At 37.0% G+C, this 22,645-nt stretch overlaps 1 protein-coding gene across 3 annotated transcripts in view; it reads right to left on the bottom strand.

The window, feature by feature from the left end:
• Positions 1-22,645, bottom strand: part of KLHL20 (kelch like family member 20) — an 89,476-nt gene that overhangs the window by 26,244 nt on the left and 40,587 nt on the right. For all 3 annotated transcript variants that reach the window (XM_036823396.1, XM_036823411.1, XM_036823402.1), the window contains 5 exons: positions 20,895-21,053; positions 20,040-20,134; positions 17,620-17,735; positions 10,640-10,823; positions 1,767-1,910 (listed from right to left, as the gene is read on the bottom strand). In XM_036823396.1, the coding sequence (XP_036679291.1) occupies positions 1,767-1,910; positions 10,640-10,823; positions 17,620-17,735; positions 20,040-20,134; positions 20,895-21,053 (698 nt within the window). The remainder of the gene's footprint in view (positions 1-1,766; positions 1,911-10,639; positions 10,824-17,619; positions 17,736-20,039; positions 20,135-20,894; positions 21,054-22,645) is intronic.

Raw genomic sequence — 22,645 nt, 5'->3', positions numbered from 1 at the left:
TTTTTTTTTAAAATTAATTAATTATTTATTTAGTTTTGGCTGCGTTGGGTCTTCGTTGCTGTGCGCGGGCTTTCTCTAGTTGCGGTGAGCGGGGGCTACTCTTCCTTGCAGTGCATGGGCTGCTCATTGCAGTGGCTTCTGTAGGCTTCAGTTGTCGTGGCATGCGGGCTCAGTAGTTGTGGCTTGCGGGCTCAGAAGTTGTAGCACACAGGCTTAGTTGCTCTGCAGCATGTGGGATCTTCCCGGACCAGGACTTGAACCCATGTCCCCTGCACTGGCAGGCGGATTCCTAACCACTGCGCCACCAGGGAAGTCCCTGCCTGTAGGTTTATAGCTTTTCTGTTTATTGCTCTGTTTTTATGTGGGAATTTGGAGAGATTAAAAAATTATGTGGTTGGTGCTATTATTTTCCCAGAATCCTCTTGCATAGAATTTTGAAAGTGAAGAAATAAGTTTCTTGACAGACAGATAAAAAGGAACTGGCATTGCTTTCAAGAGTTACCTGCAACTTTATCTCTAAGGCAGAGTTAAATTCCTCTATTTAAACATGGTAACCCAACTAGTAAACGTTATTTCAAAAATTTATCTCTTTTTAAGAAGTGAGAATGAAGTATAGTATGTTGTTGCCAGTAATCATAGCACATGAGACTCCAAAACCTAATCTCTAAGATAGAATGATAAAAAAAATGACAGGGCAAGAAATTAAAAACAGAATCTATTCACCAAAATTAACTGATTTGTAAAAGTATAGGGGCTTCACTGGTGGCGCAGTGGTTAAGAATCCGCCTGCCAATGCAGGGGACACGGGTTCGAGCCCTGGTCTGGGAAGATCCTACGTGCCGTGGAGCAGCTAAGCCCATGCACCACTACTGACCCTGTGCTCTAGAGCCTGCGAGCCACAACTACCAAAGCCCGTGCGCCTAGAGCCCGTGCTCTGCAACAAGAGAAGCCACTGCAATGAGAAGCCTGCACACGGCAAGGAAGAGTAGCCCCCACTCTCCGCAACTAGAGAAAAGCCCATATGTAGCAACGAAGACCCAACGCAGACAAAAAAAAAAAAAAGTATACAGTAAATCATGGCAACCCACCAAGATTTCCCCAAGTATACTACAAGAATTAATGAGAGGGGCCAGGGACTTCCCTGGTGGTCCAGTGGATAAGACTCCATGCTCCCAATGCAGGGGGCCTGGGTTTGATCCCTGGTTGGGGAACTAAGATCCCACACACCGCAACTAAAGAGCCGGCATGCCTCAACTACTGAGCCTGCGCGCTGCAACTAGAGAAGCCCTGCTACAAAGACCCTGCGCGCCATAACAAAGACCCAGCACAGCCAAAATAAACAAACAAACAAATAAATAAATAAAAACTTAAAAAAAGAATTAATGAGAATCCACATACAAAATACCTTGGAGTCTTTATAAGGTATGCTACACAAAAAATTATTGCTTTAATCATTTTTTCTGGAGGAAGTCTGAGCAAAATCATTCCAATTACTGGGGAAAAAAAATCAGAACAGATCTCAGAAGTGGTATCCTTGATATCATATATAAAATGAAATTTAAAATATGATTCCAACACTTCAATGTTAGGCTCAGTCAGTGTAACACATAATTTAAAAAATTGGGTTATATCTTTCATCTTCCTAGACTTTAAAGTTAACTGAAAACTTTTTCCTTAAGGCCCATGGGAAATCTACTGAATAGTGAATCCCTAGTGTCCTCAATTGTTTCTTTTAAAAAACTGAAAATGACTTAAAAAAAAATCACCTCTCAACGATGTTGAGGCAAGACACTCCATCCTGGCCACCCACAGCATAGAGAAAGCCTCCAAGCACAGCCACACCAACACTTGTCCTGCAGGTGCTTGTAGGAGCAACGTCACTGCTCCATTGGTTTGTTTTGGGGTCATACCTGCAGAGAACACGTCAAGAACACAGTTCGTATTACACAAAGAGGGCTATGTTTATATATGCAATGATATATAATATGATATATATATTCTTTCCCCGAATATGGGCTGATAAATAACTAAATATGTGGGCTGATAAATAACTAAATATGTGATAGTCTAATTTATATATAGTTTTTGAAATTCAGTTTTACTTAAAAAGTTACATATAAATATATTTTCTTTAAAAATTTTTTTCAGAATGTTATAGATAAAGCTAAAGTTCTCTTTGAGTTCCACCCAATTTCTGTTCTTTTCCCATTTTGATTTGGTGTACATCCTTCAAGATTTTTTGGTAAAATTCTTTTAAATAGGTATATATCTATCCACATATATATATTTCTTTATATGCAAGCATGTTTTCTGTACATAAGTAATGCCACATATTACTCATTGCTTTTTCACTCAATATATTTCTGAGATCTATTCATAATAGATATAGCTCTAGATTTCTCTTTTGAACTATTTCATTATATTGTGTGTGCCATGTATTATTTAAATCATATTTCTATTGATGTATCCTTACATTGTCTGTGACATTTTGTTATTAAAAACAGTGATCACCCTTGTATATTTCTGCTTGTGCAATGGATGATGAGAAGCAGAATCATGGAGCATAGAGTATATTCATTTTTTTTTTTAACATCTTTATTGGAGTATAGTTGCTTTACACTGTTGGGTTAGTTTCTGCTGTATAACAAAGTGAATCAGCTATATGTACACATATATCCCCATATCCCTTCCCTCTTGCATCTCCCTTCCACCCTCCCTATCTAAGCCCTCTAGGTGGTCACAAAGCACCGAGCTGATCTCCCTGTGCTATGCAGCTGCTTCCCACTAGCTATCTATTTTACATTTGGTAATGTATATATGTCCATGCCACTCTCTCACTTCGTCCCAGCTTACCCTTCCCCCTCCCTGTGTCCTCAAGTCCATTCTCTATGTCTGTGTATTTATTCCTGTCCTGCCCCTAGGTTCATCAGAACCATTTTTTTTTTTTTAGATTCCATATATATGTGTTAGCATACAGTATTTTTCTCTTTCTGACATACTTCACTCTGTATGACAGACTCTAGGTCCATCCACCTCACTACAAATAACTCAATTTTGTTTCTTTTTATGGCTGAGTAATAATCCATTGTATATATGTGCCACATCTTCTTTATTCAATCATCTGTTGATGGACACTTAGATTGGTTCCATGTCCTGGCTATTGTGAATAGAGCTGCAACGAACATTGTGGTACATGACTCTTTTTGAATTATGGTTTTCTCAGGGTATATGCCCAGTAGTGGGATTGGTAGGTCATACGGTAGTTCTATTTTTAGTTTTTTAAGGAACCTCCATACTGTTCTCCATAGTGACTGTATCAATTTACATTCCCACCAACAGTGCAAGAAGGTTCCCTTTTCTCCACACCCTCTCCAGCATTTATTACTTGTATATTTTTTGATGATGGCCATTCTGACCAGTGTGAGGTGATACCTCATTGTAGTTTTGACTTGTATTTTTCTAATGATTAGCGATGTTGAGCATCCTTTCATGTGTTTGTTGGCAATCTGTATATCTTCTTTGGAGAAATGTCTATTTAGGTCTTCTGCCCATTTTTGGGTTGGGTTGTTTTTTTTTTTGATATTGAGCTGCATGAGTTGCTTGTATATTTTGGAGATTAATCCTTTGTCAGTTGCTTCGTTTGCAAATATTTTCTCCCATTGTGAGGGTTGTCTTTTCATCTTGCTTATGATTTCCTTTGCTGTGCAAAAGCTTTTAGGTTTCCTTAGGTCCCATATGTTTATTTTTGTTTTTATTTCCATTTCTCTAGGAGGTGGGTCCAAAAGGATCTTGCTGTGATTTATGTCATAGAGTGTTCTGCCTATGTTTTCCTCTAAGAGTTTTATAGTGTCTGGCCTTACATTTAGGTTTTTAATCCATTTTGAGTTTACTTTTGTGTATGGTGTAAGGGAGGGGTCTAATTTCATTCTTTTACATGTAGCTGTCCAGTTTTCCCAGGACCACTTATTGAAGAGGTGTCTTTCCTCCATTGTATATTCCTGCCTCCTTTATCAAAGATAAGGTGACTGTATGTGCGTGGGTTTATCTCTGGGCTTTCTATCCAGTTGCATGGATAAATATTTCTGTTTTTGTGCCAGTACCATACTGTCTTGATTACTGTAGCTTTGTAGTATAGTCTGAAGTCAGGGAGTCTGATTCTTCCAGCTCCATTTTTCTTTCTCAAGATTGCTTTGGCTATTCGGGTCTTTTGTGTTTCAATAGAACTTGTGAAATTTTTAGTTCTAGTTCTGTGAAAAATGCCATTGGTAGTATGATAGGGATTGCACTGAATCTGTAGATTGCTTTGGGTAGTAGAGTCATTTTGACAATGTTAATTCTTCCAATCCAAGAACATGGTACATCTCTCCATCTCTTTGTATCACCTTTCATTTCTTTCATCAGTGTCTTATAGTTTTCTGCATACAGGTCTTTTGTCTCCTTAGATAGGTTTATTCCTAGGTATTTTATTCTTTTTGTTGCAGTGGTAAATGGCAAGTGTTTCCGTAATTTGTCTTTCAGATTTTTCATCATTAGTGTATAGGAACGCAAGAGATTTCTGTGCATTAATTTTGTATCCTGCTACTTTACCAAATTCATTGATTAGCTCTAGTAGTTTTCTAGTAGTATCTTTAGGATTCTCTGTGTATAGTATCATGTCATCTGCAAACAGTGACAGCTTTACTTCTTCTTTTCTGATTTGGATTCTGTTTATTTCTTTTTCTTCTCTGATTGCTGTGGCTAAAACTTCCAAAACTATGTTGAATAATAGTGGTGAGAGTGGGCAACCTTGTCTTGTTCCTGATCTTAGAGGAAATGGTTTCAGTTTTTCACCATTGAGAACGATCTTGGCTGTGGGTTTGTCATATATGGCCTTTATTATGTTGAGGTAGCTTCCCTCTATGCCTACTTTCTGGAGAGTTTTTATCATAAATGGGTGTTGAATTTTGTCAAAAGCTTTTTCTGCACCTGTTGAGATTATCCCATGGTTTTTATTCTTCAACTTAATATGGTGTATCACATTGATTGATTTGCATATATTGAAGAATCCTTGCATTCCTGGGATAAACCCCACTTGATCATGGTGTATGATCTTTCTAAGGTGTTGTTGGATTCTGTTTGCTGGTATTTTGTTGAGGATTTTTGCATCTGTGTTTATCAGTGATATTTGCCTGTAGTTTTCTTTTTTTGTGACATCTTTGTCTGGTTTTGGCATCAGGATGATGGTGGCCTCGTAGAATGAGTTTGGGAGTGTTCCTCCCTCTGCTGTATTTTGGAAGAGTTTGAGAAGGATAGGTGTTAGCTCATCTCTAAATGTTTGACAGAATTCGCCTGTGAAACCGTCTGGTCCTGGGCTTCTGTTTGTTTTAAGATTTTTAATCACAGTTTGAATTTCAGTGCTTGTGACTGGTCTGTTTATATTTTCTATTTCTTCCTGTTTCAGTCTCAGAACATTGTGCTTTACTAAGAATTTGTCTATTTCTTTCAGGTTGTCCAATTTATTGGCATACAGTTGCTTGTAGTAATCTCTCATGATCCTTTGTATTTCTGCAGTGTCAGTTATTACTTCTCCTTTTTCATTACTAAGTCTGTTGATTTGAGTCTTCTCCCTTTTTTTCTTGATGAGTTTGGCTAATGGTTTATCAGTTTTGTTTTATTTCTGATCTGATCTTTATGATTTCTTTCCTTCTGCTAACTTTGGGGTTTTTTGGTTCTTCTTTCTCTAATTGCTTTAGGTATAAGGTTAGGTTGTTTATTTGAGATTTTTCTTGTTTCTTGAGGTGGGATTGTATTGCTATAGACTTCCCTCTTCGAACTGCTTTTGCTGCATCCCATAGGTTTTGGGTCATCGTGTTTTCACTGTCACTTGTTTCTAGGTATTTTTTGATTTCCTCTTTGATTTCTTCAGTGATCTCTTGGTTATTTAGTAGCATACTGTTTAGCCTCCATGTGTTTGGATTTTTTACAGTTTTTTCCCTGTAATTTATATCTAGTCTCATAGCATTGTGGTTGGAAAAGACAGTTGATATGATTTCAATTTTCTTAAATTTACCAAGGCTTGATTTGTGCACCAAGATATGATCTATCCTAGAGAATGTTCCATGAGCACATGAGAAGAAAGTTCTGTTGTTTTTGGATGGAATGTCCTATAAATAAAAATTATGTCCATCTTGCCTAGTGTGTCATTTAAAGCTTGTGTTTCATTATTTATTTTCATTTTGGATGATCTGTCCATTGGTGAAAGTTGGATGTTAAAGTCCCCTACTATTATTGTGTTACTGTTGATTTCCCCTTTTATTGCTGTTAGCATTTGCGTTATGTATTGAGATGCTCCTATGTTGGGTGCATAAATATTTACAATTTTCATATCTTCTTCTTGGATTGATCCCTTGATCATTATGGTAGTGTCCTTCTTTGTCTCTTGTAATAGTCTTTATTTTAAAATCTATTTTTTCTGATATGTGAATTGCTACTCCAGCTTTCTTTTGATTTCCATTTGCATGGAATATCTTTTTCCATCCCCTCACTTTCAGTCTGTATGTGTCCCTAGGTCTGAAGTGGGTCTCCTGTAGACAGCATATATGCGGGTCTTGTTTTTGTATCCATTCAGCCAGTCTGTGTCTTTTGGTTGGAGCATTTAATCCATTTACATTTAAGGTAATTATCGATATGTATGTTCCTCTTACCATTTTCTTAATTGTTTTGGGTTTGTTTTTGTAGGTCTATTCCTTCTCTTGTGTTTCCTGCCTAGAGAAGTTCCTTTAGCATTTGTTGTAAAGCTGGTTTGGTGGTGCTGAATTCTCAGTTTTTGCTTGTCTGTAAAGGTTTTAATTTCTCTCTTGAATCTGAAAGAGATCCTTGCTGGGTAGAGTAATCTTGGTTGTAGGTCTTTCCCTTTCATCACTTTAAATATGTCCTGCCACTCCCTTCTGGCTTGCAGAATTTCTGCTGAAAGATCAGTTGTTAAACTTATGGGGATTTCCTTGAATATTATTTGTTGCTTTTCCCTTGCTGCTTTTAATATTTTTTCTTTGAATTTAATTTTCAATAGTTTGATTAATATGTGTCTTGGTGTGTTTCTCCTTGAATTTATCCTGTATGGGACTCGTGGTGCTTCCTGGACTTGATTGACTTTCCTTTCCTGTGTTAGGAAAGTTTTCAACTATAATCTCTTCAAATATTTTCTCAGACCCTTTCTTTTTCTCGTCTTCTTCTGGGACCCCTATAATTTGAATGTTGGTGTGTTTAATGTTGTCCCAGAGGTCTCTGAGACTGTCCTCAGTTCTTTTCATTCTTTTTTCTTTATTCTGCTCTGCAGTAGTTATTTCCAGTATTTTGTCTTCCAGGTCACTTATCCGTTCTTCTGCCTCAGTTATTCTACTCTTGATTCCTTCTAGAGAATTTTAAATTTCATTTATTGTGTTGTTCATCATTGTTTGTTTGCTCTTTAGTTCTTCTAGGTCCTTGTTAAACGTTTCTTGAATTTTCTCCATTCCATTTCCAAGATTTTGGATCACCTTTACTATCATTACTCTGAATTCTTTTTCAGGTAGACTTCCTATTTCCTCTTCATTTGTTTGGTCTGGTGGGTTTTTTACCTTGCTGCTTCATCAGCTGCATAGTTCTCTGTCTTCTCATTTTGTTTAACTTTAGAGGAGCTGGGTCTTAGCATTGATTGATATTACGTGGGGCCGGGAGGTCTCTGGTGGTCCAGTGTCTTGAACTTGGCTCTCCCACCTCAGAGGCTCAGGCCTGACACCAGGCCGGAGCACCAAGACCCTGTCAGCCACACAACTCAGAAGAAAAGGGAGGAAAAAAGAAAGAAAAAAATAAAGTAAAATAAAATAAAGTACATTAAAACAAATTATTAACATAAAAAATAATAATTAAAAAAAATGAGAGCAACCAAACCAATAAACAAATCCACCGATGATAACAAGTGTTAAAAACTAAACTAAGATAAACATAAATATCAAAAACAAATCAGCTGTAGACAGCAAACCCTAAGTCTACAGTTGCTCCTAAAGTCCACCACCTCAATTTTGGGATGATTTGTTGTCTATTCAGGTATTCCACAGATGCAGCGTACATCAAGTTGATTGTCGGGATTTAATCCACTGCTCCTGAGGCTGCGTGGAGAAATTTCCCTTTCTCTTCTTTGTTCGCACAGCTCCTGGGGTTCAGCTTTGGTTTTGGTCCCATCTCTGTGTGTAGGTCACCCTCAGGCATCTGTTCCCCGCCAAGACCTCAGGCACCTTTTCCCCACCCAGACAGGAGGGGGTTAAAGCAGTGCCTGATTAGGGGGCTCTGGCTCACTCAGGCTGGGCGGAGGGAGGGGTACGGTAGTCATAATTGGAACGCGGGGCGAGCCTGTGGCAGCCGAGGCCAGTGTGACGTTGCAACAGCCTGAGGCATGCCGTGTGTTCTCCTGGGGAAGTTGTCCCTGGATCACGGGATCCTGGCAGTGGCAGGCTGCACAGGCTCCCATGGGGGGTGGTGGATAGTGTCCTGTGCTTGCACACAGGATTCTTAGTGGACAGTGGCGGCAGCCTTAGCATTTCATGCCCATCTTTGGGGTCCAAGCTGATAGCCGCAGCTTGCGCCCATCTCTGGAGCTCGCTTAGGCAGTGCTCTGCCTTCTGTGGGCACAGAAGGAAGGAATCGCCTCTCTTTGTGCACCCAAAACAATGGTCTCTTGCCTCTTCGGCAGGTCTAGCCTTTTTCCCGGACTCCCTCCCAGCTAGCTGTGGTGCACTAGCCCCCTTCAGGCTGTGTTCACGCAGCCAACCCCAGTCCTCTCCCTGGGATCTGACCTCCGAAGCCCGAGCCTCAGCTCCCAGCCCCCACCCTCCCCAGCGGGTGAGCAGACAAGCCTCTCAGGCTGGTGAGTGCTGATCGGCACCAATCCTCTGTGCGGGAATCTCTCCGCTTTGCCGTCTGCACCCGTTGCTGTGCTCTCCTCCGTGGCTCCGAAGCTTCCCCCCCCAGACCCCCGTCTCTGCCAGTGAAGGGGCTTCCTAGTGTATGGAAACTTTTCCTCCTTCACAGCTCCCTCCCAGAGGTGCAGGTCCTGTCCCTATTCTTTTGTCTCTGTTTTTTCTTTTGCCCTACACAGGTACGTGGGGATTTTCTTCCCTTTTGGGAAGTCTGAGGTCTTCTGCCAGCATTCAGTAGATGTTCTGTAGGAGCTATTCCACTTGTAGATATATTTTTGATGTATTTGTGGGGAGCGAGGTGATCTCCACATCTTACTCCTCTGCCATCTTGAAGGTCCCCCTCTTCATTTTTAATTAAAATACTATCAAATTGCTCTTTTTGTAGCTATATATTTGTTTTTAATATCATTAATTTTTCTTTCCAGTTAATTTCTTCTTTCTATTTTCTTGGGTTTTGTTGCTCTTTTTATAACTTTTTGATTTAAAAGCATGATTTATTTTCCCGTCTTTTTTATTTTCAAATGAATGCACATAAGTTATAATGTATATAAATTTGCCTCTGAATATTACTTTAGTTGCAGACCACACATTTTGATATTTATGGGCTTCACTGTTATTAAGTTGTAAATATGTAATCATTTCCACCCTTATTTAGTTAACTCAATTTGTTTTTTTTTAAAAAATATTTTATTTATTTATTTACTTATTTTTATTTATGGCTGTGTTGGGTCTTCGTTTCTGTGTGAGGGCTTTCTCCAGTTGCGGCAAGTGGGGGCCACTCTTCATCGCGGTGTGCAGGCCTCTCACTATCGCGGCCTCTCTTGTTGTGGAGCACAGGCTCCAGACGCGCAGGCTCAGTAGTTGTGGCTCATGGGCCTAGTTGCTCTGCGGCATGTGGGATCTTCCCAGACCAGGGCTCGAACCCGTGTCCCCTGCATTGGCAGGCAGATTCTCAACCACTGCGCCACCAGGGAAGCCCACTCAATTTGTTTTTAAGTGTGCTTTTATTTTTTAAACTTCTATGGAGCTGATCCCTCTGTTTTTGTTGTTTTTTGTTTTCAACTATACAATCTGTATCTCTAGATCTTGATATGCTGCAGGGCTTTATAGATGTTTGGTAAGTATCAAGAACACAGCTGAATGAAAAAGGGTTGGATGAGAACAAGAAGCTAGAAGTTATTAAAAAATAAATTATTGTAGGTTTCCAATGTGCCAGGCATTGTCACAGATGTGGGAAAAGACATTTCAATAAACAATTACAGCCAATGTGATATGTACAAGTATGTTCAAAATACTTGTGAAAGATCAGAGGACTGAGTAACTAACTTGTTTGTATGGTGCTGGAGAAGGCTTTATATAAGAAGTACCATTTGAATCTTGAAAAGATATTCCAGGGAAGAACGAACAGCATGCATATATGTAGGCAAAGAGGCATGAAAGAGGACAGCATGTCTAAGGAACTGCAAACAACTTGGTGGGTCTGCACTAGCGTGTTTAGGGAATAGTGGTGTGCCATGGGAGACAGACTGGAAAAACAGGTGGAGGTCAGATCATAAAGGACTTGTCTGTCACAGTAAGTGGTCTAGGCTGCCAGCTAGTGCCACAGACACAAAACTAAAGCAACACGTTACATCTGTTTCTAATTAACATCTCAAACAAAACAATATGAATAGGAGAGAAAAACATTTCAAATTGACCCTACTTACCTTTCAACACTATTGAGATAAGAGGACCCATCATGGCCTCCTACTGCATATAACAGGTCATCAAGAACACTGACCCCAACTCCACATCGCCTTTTGCTCATTGAAGCTACCATTCGCCATTCATTGGTCTGTGGATCATATCGTTCAACACTGGAAATGGCATCTCCACTGCACCAACCACCAACTGGGGAAGTAACAGAAATGGTCAGGAGAATACCTGTCCTAAAGCATAGAATGTATCACTCACTTCTAACTTTTATTTGTTTAAGTCCTAATGCTTGGGCTTATTACCAAACGCCTCTAGAAGCAGGTTAAAACATGTTATGATTTTTACTTATTCCACTGGGATTGCTATAATCTTTAAAATTTTCTAAATAAGTTAGTATTAGGTCCATTTTACAGAGGAGGGCAAGGACACCAATTCAAATTATATTGGGAAGTAATGTGGCATTTAATGGCTAGAACGTTGAATTTAGTTAGAAAACTAGGGCTTGACTGTTGCCTCTACATAAATGTAATGTATTATCAAAAACCAAAGGAAGAACCATACCTCAGAAGCCTGTTTAAAAAAAAATTTCTTTTATTCTGTTAGGGGAGAGGGATTTCAGCTCATCTACTCATGACCTCATCTTGTGACTAAAAATAATACAAAAATTCTTATGACTTATAAAATGTTTTGCCTTCTGTTTAATCTGCAGTCTGTACTGAATTTTACAATATCCAACATGACATTCAGGATCAGAACACATTTTGAAGAAATTACATTTTTCATAAGTAAGTAATACTCAGAATAACAGGTTCAAACTGAGTTCAATAAAGCTTCTCTGAGTGTTCCCTGAAAAAAAGTGTAATTATAGCAGATAAATTTAATTTGTTATTCTTTAAAGTCATCTCTATTTCAATCTAAAATAAGAGCTAGATTCTGGAGCTTAAAAAGTGAAGTCTAAGGATAACTTAACCTCAAAACATTTGAAAACTAATGGTTTCTAGGAGGTCTCAATAACTTCCTGAGCCAGAATAAAATGGGAATGTTTCTAACCTTCTTCTGGTGGATTTGAAAACTCATTCCTTATTTCAAATCTCAATATGCTGTATACATTTTATTTTATTATGATTTCATTTAAATTAGGATATTCAACTAATACTAAATCACAGTAAGTTTTGTATATATTAATTTGCTTAAATTTGAATTCTGTTCTGGGATATATGCCTGGAGTTTCAATATCAGAGAAAACATCTTAACTTCCAACATAAAATTTGGCTGCAAATGTGAGGGTTATAAGCACTTGAGACAAATCAAACAGCCTAATCATTAAACCTCAGGCACAATTTATAATGAAAGCTATTAAAACCAGCTTTTTATTGGATTACACGGCTCCAAATCAAGTTAATATCACTTCATAATCTGTGTTCTTTGATACTAAAGAAAAATAAACAGGCCGTTAGGAAATCAAATTTAAACCTTTCCTGTGACCTGGGGAAACAAGAAAAGGAAAAAGTTGTTCAATTCCACTGCCTCATGGCAATTTTATGTGCATTATGATTTCCAAGGCAGCAGGTGATGGTATAATGGGGACAGAACTAGCTAAGTTATTATTACAAGCCAATACACTGTACTTAGCAAGATAAAGTGTATGCATAGTTTCTGTTGTGAGAACTCTCAATTTGTGTTAAGTGATGTACTTAAGACAAAATATTGCTGAAGCTGAAAAGGTGACATATAGTTTTATATGTGTGAGATGTTGACTGTGAAAAGAATTACTTCACAGACAGATTTGATAAAAAAGTGTTACCTTAAAGTAGGCAACTTTCACAAAGTGTCTGGAATAAGGATCACTGAACTGAATACTAAAAAAAAAAAATCCCCAACAAAACAGAAGCACAGAATTGAGAAGCATCAAGAAACCTAATGGAAAACAAGAGGACAAGCCAGAAGACATCAGTAGGAGTAAAATGCTGAGTTAAAAAACTACTGAGATTATAGATTTGATCTTAGGCTTCCAGGATGAAGAAATGAAGACTCAATTTTCCAAAGTTACGTGAGAAATGGTAATTTGGCATTCCAAAGATAATGAAAAAATTGCAATAAAAACCAAAGCAAATTAAGGATTAAGTTTTAAGTAGAGACAGGTGGGTCAAGATCTAAAATAATGTCAGTGGAACAGTATCACTCAAGAACAGAGGTCAGATCTGGATAGCATAAAAAGACTGAGAAAGCAGGGAAAACCAGTACAGTTGTAAAGAAAAAGACCTAATGGTTTTTCTCTACAAATGAAAAAGGAAACTTTAATAGTGTAAAAGAGGTGACATATGATTTAACTTTTCTTCTTTATGTTTTTCTGTGTTAACAAATATTTCTATATTTCATGTGTATTCACTTCTATAATCAGAAAAACTTTTAAAAAGTGTTATTTACAAATAGGTTATCATGGGACTTCCCTGGTGGTCCAGTGGTAAAGAATCCACCTTCCAGTGTAGGGGACACGGGTTCAATCCCTGGTCCAGGAACTAAGATCCCACATGCTGTGGGGCAACTAAGCCCTCACCACAACTACTGAGTCCGTGTGCCTCAACCAGAGAGCCCACGTGCTGCAAACTACAGAGCCCATATGCTCTGGAGCCTATGCACCACAACTACAGAGCCCACGTGCTCTGGAGCCCACGCCACAACTAGAGAGAAAACCCGCACCCCACAACTAGAGAGAAGGCTGTGCACCGCAACAAAGAGCCCATGCTGCAATGAAAGATCCCACATACCACAATGAAGATCCTGCATGCCGCAACTAAGACCTGACGCAGCCAAAAATAATAAATAAATAAATTAAATAAATATTAAAAAAAAAAGGTTATCTTTCATGCACAAAGTGACATTAGCAATCTGTTATTGTTTTCCAATTTTCCTTTTCCATTAATCATGATGGGTCGACGCTAATTTCTCACTAGTGTTCCTCAGGATCAACAGCATGCAATTAATCTTTATTGAGTGCCTGCTCTGACAAGATTGCTATACACTCTGGAAACTACAAAAATAAATCAGAGATGGTCCTTGCTCTGAAGTAGTTAAAAATATAGTAGAGGAATCAGATACCCAATCAGCAATATGAAATTATGAGAATGGACATATGGACACCAAGGGGGGAAAACTGCGGTGGGGTGGGGATGGTGGTGTGCTGAATTGGGCGATTGGGATTGACATGTATACACTGATGTGTATAAAATTGATGCCTAATAAGAACCTGCAGTATAAAAAAACAAACAAACAAAACAACTAATACTAAACTTTCATTGGGTTATTTGTATGGAAATATGTTAATATAAATGTTTCAGACATTACATGAAATTTCTAAAAATCTTATATTTGTATTTGTATGGAAATATGTATGGAAATATGTTAATATAAATGTTTCAGACATTATATGAAATTTCTAAAAATCTTATATTTGTATTTGTATGGAAATATGTATGGAAATATGTTAATATAAATGTTTCAGACATTACATGAAATTTCTAAAAATCTTATATGTTCTGGTATAATGTTATAAGTAATAATCCTAGTTATTACTTTAAAATGTATATCTCAGAAATAACTAATTTTCTTGTCAACTGCATTATTATGAACTTTCATCAAATCTTTAACAGTGGTCATTTTTAAGTCTTTTGTCATTTACAGACAGTTCTGGGTGTATTCTGATGCTTTTGCAAATATGTTCCTATAAAAGGCTTTCATCTTCAAGAAATTCATGGAAAAGACTCGGACAAGTACAGGTTTCTGGTAACTGACTGTACTGCTGAACTGAATGAATAAGCATTTTCAGATCTCTAATGAAAAACTGATGAACTCATAAAAGTGCTAACAAAAGATCAAGATGAAAAAAAAAAATTAATTACATGGGACTGAGTGAACTGATGAGGATGAGTATAATTTTTGTGACTTTCTGTCTGAATTAAAAAAAAAATCCCACAAGGACTCAGAGGCAAAGAATATACAAATCAATTTTCACTGCAAAGTAAAGGAGCTGTTACAGTGGAGGATTACTGGACTGAATGTCAATATTATGACATACTATGAGTGTGTTTCATGTTTGGTAATTGCAATCATTGTTGCTTTTGTTGTGGTCATCCATGTACAATGCTTGGTGTCAGTCTATTTATCTCTTGTAAAAATAAAATACAGTGTGTGTGTGTGAAAAAAAAAAAAGGGAAGGGTTTTCATGGTGTGAGAATATTGTGGGATTTGAAATACAATTTACTTCTGTTCTAAAAAAAAAAAAAAGCAATATGAAATTATGAGATTACTAGCAAGAGTTTGAGATCATGAAATTGATCCAATTTAACTGGCTTCTAAAGAAGGCAAAGTGTGATTTCATTAATACCATGATTTAATCAACAGAGGCAAATGAGATTTTAGTGAAGATGGTTACACATTGAAAACATGGCACCTGACAATTTATAATCATATTATATTGGAAGAATATGGTGGGAACCAGCAGGATAAAGATGGCAGCTGTTGAGTAATTCAAATCAAGTTTAAATTTCTATTTAATGGAGCTACATTATTGTCTCTCAGCATCCCCAAAGGTGTACCTTGTCTAGTTCCACTGGGTTGGTAACCCCCACTGAATCCATAAAGAACCCTGGACCTGAAATGTATTGTACGTTCCATAAACCTATTTGGCTTAGTTTCTAGCTTTTGATCATAGGAAGGTTCTCTTCTGTTCCATTTTCTCCTGAGTTCCCATTATCCTTCCCTCTTCCTTAACCTAGTTCTTAATTCACTGCCAGAATGCTCTGAGGCTGATGAAACAGTAGTATACTGTCATTCCTTCTCCAGGTACTATAACAGCCAAATAAAATAGTTAATAGATCTTGATAACAATGGATATACCTCCACAAAGATGGCCCTACTAGTACTAGAATTCCTGAAACCAACATGACATCATGAAAATAAACCTTAGGTACCAAAAATTAGATCTTGCATCCTTCTAATTAAAAAAAAAATAGATAACTGACTTTCATAATTGGGGAAACAGAAACTCTGATGTAATTTATAGCATTCTTGTATGTATAGGGAGCTGGCACATAAACTACTTTTATAAATAAAAGACCTTTAACAATATAATTTATCTAGTTTAACCAACAAAGCTAAACAAATGTTATAAAGACCTCCCTGGGAACTTAACCAGATCTGGCAATGAATTTATTCACCGATTTATGGCAACTATAGATGGTATGTGGGAGTGAGGAGGCAGATGTACATAGGTGTGAGCATGCAAGCAAGTAAACCCACATGAGTATGTGAATATGTACCTGTGCATGCATATATAGGAATGAAAGTCATAGGAATAAATAAGAATGATAATAGAAATAAATCTATTAATAACAATAAACAGAGACATAGGATACTGGGAGTATGGGAGAATTCAGTACATGATGAATTAATAATCAAGTTTGAAATCTAAAACAGAATGAAGGAATGCTTTCAAAAGAGAAGGAAAAAGCCCGATGAGGATTAGACAGAAAAAGAAAATGTGGCATCGATTTTCTTCTTGAAGAAATGCTACAGTCCTCTATGTGAAGAAATTTAGATGAAAAAATTTAAAAAGGAGATCTCAAACATAAATTATCAAATTTTTCTTCTAAAAATGTAAGGGAAAATACATTCCCACATGCCAAGAGAAAACAAAATTGAAGGGAAAAAGATAGGCAAGTGGTTAGGCTGAAGGGGAAGGATACTATGCCCCAGTGATTACATAGAATTCCCTGATGAAAAGGAATAGAACACTTAACATATCAAACAGAATCCGAGAAAGCCTACATTTAATAGCCATGGAATTACTGAAATGTGGGAGCATAAATACAAAGAATACAATAGGTTCCAGCTAGTTCCATGAACCAGGATTTGAAAAAAATTTTGAAGAGAAAGAACTTGCTATAGACTGAATGTGTCCCTCTGAAATTCATATATTGAAATCTATTCCTCAATGTGATGGTATCAGGAGGTGAGGCCTTAGGGCGGTGCTCTGCCCTCATGAATGGAATTAGTACTCTTATAAAAGAGACTTCAGAGAGATCCCATGCCCCTTCCTCCACATGAGGACATAGCAAAAGATGAAAAGATGGAGTCTATGAAGAAGGACAAAGTGGGCCCTCACCAGACAGCAAAATCTGCCGGCACCTTGATCTTGTACTCGCCAGCCTCCAGAACTATAAGAAATAAGTTTCTGTTGTTTATAAGCCACCCAGTATATGCTTTTCTGTTATAGCAGTCTGAACGGACTAAGACAGAACTAGTGAGAAGTTTTACCAAACAGTGAGAAAGTTGTTATTTAAGTGACTAAGAGAGCTGAATTTATGTGCACAGAAGTGAAATATCTAAGACTGAAAGTTCTCAGATACTTAGGGGCAGACAGTGGGAGCAGAATGATACAGCAGGATGTCTTGGGCTCAATCTAGCTCAGGAGAGCTAGGAAAGAGTGTAACTGTTTAATGTAAGATAATGTTTGACAGTTCCATTTAATTATGAGGTGACTGGCACATTGGAATATAAATTCATGCATATGATTTATTATAACAAAACATCCACTGCATGACATTTTTAGATTTATATAAAAATGCAGCACTCTTTTGGAGAGCACCAGTGTTGGATCATGAGTTAAGAGTCAAGATACATCATAAGTTATTTTTTGTTTGTTTGTTTTTAAAAGGTGTGAACATTTTTTTTTTTACAATTAAAAAAAATATTTTATTTTTTTGGCCATGTGCTGCACAGCATGCTGGTTCTTAATTCCCCAACCAGGGACTGAACCTGTGCCCCCCGCAGTGGAAGCGCGGAGTCTTGACCACTGGACCACCAGGGAAGTCCACATCATAAATTATTATGCATTTCTTACAGATATCACAACTGACCAAAGGACTACTCAAATGACAGTCTCTCAAGTGGGAAAATATTTGGTTTAGTCACAGTATGTTAAGATACAAACCTGCAAAGAGTACTTCTCCACATCGAATAGGTTTCCGTGGTCTTGTCCTTGGTCCTTGCATTAGTGGTCGTTCTTGAGGCAATAGAAGATAGTTTTTAGCCTCATCTACCAAGTCTCTGTGGAAAAATTCTGCCGTTATTCCAAATGTCTAAATAATATTGTTAGTCAAATCCCAATATGGTTAAGGAATATGTAAGATGGCAAAGGGGAGCAAGCATAAATCAAACCAAATCATGAATGCCAGCCAACATTAAAAAGGTCACAAACATGAAAGCAATGATGCCAGTCACACTGTGAGCTGTGAATTGATTGGTATTTCCATCATGACTTCATATCTTACCGCAAATTTAGCCTAAAACTCAACATGCTTGAGGCTAACAATAACTTATGGGGAACTAAAAATTACAACTTAATTATCAGCCTGCATAGTTACTGCTTTCTAATGAATTTTACTAGATTTTGCAGGATACTGGCAAAGTAGCACATCAGCCATGACACTAGATATTTGCTAGATTAAAGTAATAAAACTAGGCCAAAAATTGGATTGCTAAAAAGAAACACTCTATTGTCATTTAATATTAATTTTCTATCTGGTACTGTATGAATAGTTTATTCTCAACAAGTCTACTGAGGATGAACACAGTTGTTTTTTTTTTTTTCTATTAAGGTACTTTATGAGAAGAACCTAGTAATTACACTTGTTAAATACAATATCCTAACTCAAACTATTTATGTACTTATTTCACTTGAGTCCTTTGAGTGATTCAATGTGTGACTAGTGCAAATTCAATCTGTCACTCTTCTTTCTCAACTCTGAAAGTGATTCCTAAACTACACTATATTTTCATTTCTCTATTTACTTTATATTACATCGAGTAATTTATTCCTGCTGGACCAGTCCCAGGCATGACCCAGTAATGTACTTCCAGTATATGGCTTTGCTAAGGCCTCATCTGAGTTTATTTATGCTAAAAACAAAAACAAACAAAAACCCCCCAAAATCCCAAGCTGATGGCCAAGAACTTTTTCTAGCTTCCTCAGCTAAAAACAAAGACTGTGATCTCCTAATTACTGGTTTTTAATTAAGTTGTTCAAGGGTTCCTAGAAAGAGTACTATAGAGCTAATACTTAGCGGCCAACACAAAATTAATAGTAACAACAATAATAAGGGCTTAATACATATTAACTCATTTAATCTCCACCATAGCCCTGTGGAATAGGTACTGTTATTATCCTTATTTTATAGATAAAGGAACTGTACCAGAAAGAGGTTTAAGTAACTTGAATAAGGTCACACAGCTAGTAAATAATAAGGTCAGGATATCAGGAACAGGCTTCTTTTAAAAGTGACTTTATAAGTATCTTTAATTTCTTCATTGGAATCAGTACAATCCAATTTATATTTTATGGGAGGGGGCACCTTTGTATTGTTTCTTCAGATTTCAGCATCCATAGTTCATGTGGTTTTCCTTCTGCTGTTATAAATATTTTGGGAGAATTAATTGCCACTTGTCTTTAAGTTTAAAAGGTAAACACCTAAAACCCCCTCTAACATCTCCTGTTAAAGGAACACACTTCAGATTATAGAAGAAATGCAAATGAATCTATATGTCCTATCTCTGTTCTAGAGATTCCTGATTCTAGAACAAGTTTCTTTAGTCACGAAGGGAGATCCAAAGGTTGGTATAGTTTAAAGAGAGTTCTGACTCACTCTTTCATTTTTATACGTGGAACATGCTGGGAAACAATAGTTAAAAACACCATATGGTTTAAGATTTGAAACTAAACCTTAAAATTTGTCAAGTGGAAAAGTAGTTTATTAAATTTTGTATATAGTACAGAGATAGCCCAATAAAGTAGGTGTTCTGTTTGTTTGTCATGTAAAAGCATTTAGAGTTTCTTTCAGTCTAAAAAACATTATGAAACTGCTTCATCAAGCTCTAGTGGAAATCTTTCCATAGATACTTTAGGGGTGTAGTAGACCTTTAACTCTGTCCACGATTTCAGAAAGCAAGGCTGATCCTACTCCCTAACTAGGCATATGTGATGGAATGAAAAAGTGCTCCTCATACACTTTTTTGGTGGAGTCAAGAGCATTATTTATCTCAAGAAAAGATGTATTAGCAGAGAATTGCCTCTTCAAACTCAAGCTTGCATTAAATCTTAGAAATCTACCTCTTTATTGCCACTTCTACACCAATAAATACCACACATAAAAAAATTAATGGAATGGAATACTGTAAGTTCAGTCATCTCTTTTTCCATCTCCTTTTGACCCTAGCCCAGAAGAAAAACCAGTTAAATACTGCCTTGATTTCAGCCCTAAAAAACACAATATTTAGGAAGCAATACAGATAAGGAAATTAGGAGAGGACAGGAATGTTTGGTTGTCGGTTTTTCCCATCCAGGGTCATTCATACCTGCATTCTTCATCACTTTTGATGAGGGGATCAGAGCCTACAGTACCCACCAGAAACTTGGGACTAAGCAAAGGCAAACGAACATGCTGCAGCACCTATGAGATAATAAACACTATTAAAGGCACAAACTCCCATCTGCAAGATGTTTAAGAGAATACATAACCCATGCCCCCTACTATGTTTCCAACTATTTTGAGATCTAATTGGATTAATTAATTGATCTAACTAATAAACAATGAAGACAGAGGGAAGGCATAAATACTAAATTTATTTTAACCACCAATTCAGTAATCAGAATAATCAGAAAATTGAAAGCACACTAGTATCACTTTAGAATGCTGCTTTATGCTTTCAGCAGTATGTTGTTATAAGCTCTTCTATAATTAGCTCACATGGCTGTACTCTAATTAACAATCTAGAAGAATATCCTATTAAATTGCTAAGGACTATCATCATAATAACAAGAACATTAAATATTTCATTTAGTGACCACTTATGACCCATATAATTCTTTACTCTTCAAACTGTGGTGGGATTTCCAAGTCATAGGGAAGGGAAGCATGATAATTGCTATCCTTGCTTTCTTCTGTTCATTTTGTATCATTTAAGTTCTGATTTGTGCTATGGCCCAAACCTAGAGTTGATGCAAAACAGAAGAAGCAAAGGAGCAAAAAGTTCATAATGATAAACGCTTAAAATGCTTCTTAACACTTATCTCCTTGATTATTTAGAAAGAGATGGTCTTTTTTACAGTCTAATATGAAGGCTAGTGAAGATTGTTTCTTTTTTGCAAGTCAAATACATATTATTTCATCCAGTACAAAACAGTTACTTAAAGAAGCATTTCCATCATACCTGGGGTAACTGAGGACGTCTTTCTTGAATACTGTATTTAACCCAGGCCATCACTGCATTGAACACCTGTTCTTCACTGCGAACATTTAGTTCATCACTAGATATTATATCAATGAGTTGATTGGCTGGAAGCAACATGAACTCTTCACTTTCCATCACCTGTTTGAAGTTCGGTAAGAAAAAAAAAAGAACTCTGTGATCAGATTTGATTGTTTTAATATTTTTCTTCAGGGTTGTAGGGCAAAACTCTATTCCACAATGGAGCTGAAGTTCAAAATAGTACCAGAGAACAAGAAAAGTTTAAAAAGAAAACAGAGATAGGTGGAGCACAGAGGATTTTTAGGACAATGAAACTATCCTGTATGATACTACAATGGTGGATACATATCATTATACATGTGTCAAAACTCATAGAATGTACAACACCAAGAGTGAACCCTAATGTAAATTATGGACTTTGGGTGATAATAACATGTCAAGGTAGGTTCATTAGTTGTAACAAATGTACTTCTCTGGTGCAAGATGTTGATATTGGGAGAGGTTATGTGTGTGTGGAGACAGGGTACTTGGGAACTGTACTTTCTGCTCAATTTTGCTGGGAACCTAAAAGTGCTCTAAAAAAATAAAGTTTATTAATTTTTAAAAAGGGAACATAGGAGAATACAGAGGGCACAATTAAAATTTAGGAAAAATAATAATTTGTGATTTAAGCAATTTAAGAAAAATGATACTTTTTTTCCAAAATGAAGTATGAAGATAAAAATTTATATTCAAAATAAACTAAACTAACTATACCAAATTAGAACTCCCAGAAATATGAGGCATATAAAAAAATCAGGAAAAGCTTTCAGAGGAAGGTTAGTTGCTGAAAGGGCAATGTCTAGGGCAGAAACACCAAGGGGCCAGTTTGAAAAAAGAATGAGCATGTCAGCATTTCTACAAGCAAAAATGAACATAACGATGAGAGCATTACACCCAGGAAAACCCCTCTGAGGACCAAACCACTCTGATATGTTCATATTCTCATATATATATATGAAACTACAAACACACCAATTATTTATCTGTACCCAAGGCTTTAGGGCATTGTCAGAATGCAGATGAAATGGCAACATTGCTGTGCAGTCCAGCCACAAATCCCAAAATCTTGTAAAGCTTGTCATCGGTATGTAGAGTAAAAGGGACAAGGTGCAATGCAGAGAAGGGAAATGGTCACTGCTACACTCCATGTGGTTTGTTCTCCCATTCAGAAGAGTGTGCTACATGTGATGTCTGTTAATGTAGGAAGGATATGGTTTAAGAGCTCAAATTCCCACCATGCAAGCTCTGATGCAGATGATGTATTCTCTCGGGACAGGGTTATTTTCATGCTCGTCAAAAAGTCAGAATATTTAGGAGGAAACGAGATAAGCCATAACAATTTGAATATCTGATTAAGAATTTTTCCCCAAGTACATTAGAAAAAATGCAAATCTCAAAATAAAAGTTAAGGGCCATAAAGTCATCTGTACTTATAGTAGAAAACACTAATGAGCACTTCGAGTTTTATGGCACAAGTCTTCATATCATCTGAATGAGAGACCTTCTGGGGTTCAGGAATGAAATAGGAAACCTTTAAATTTTAGGTGAGGTTGCTTAGCCAGGTCACTTAGTTAGAATGCCTGCATTGTACTCTCTGTGGCAGGGTTGTTGGATTTAGCAAATAAGAGTACAGGGCATATTTATACTAAAAACTATTTGTTGTTCATCTG

This window comes from Balaenoptera musculus, chromosome 1 (genome assembly GCF_009873245.2).
Source record: "Balaenoptera musculus isolate JJ_BM4_2016_0621 chromosome 1, mBalMus1.pri.v3, whole genome shotgun sequence".
NCBI classification, from domain to species: Eukaryota; Metazoa; Chordata; class Mammalia; order Artiodactyla; family Balaenopteridae; genus Balaenoptera; species Balaenoptera musculus.
Note: the sequence above shows the minus strand (reverse complement) of the source record. Positions and strands in the feature narration are given on the sequence as shown.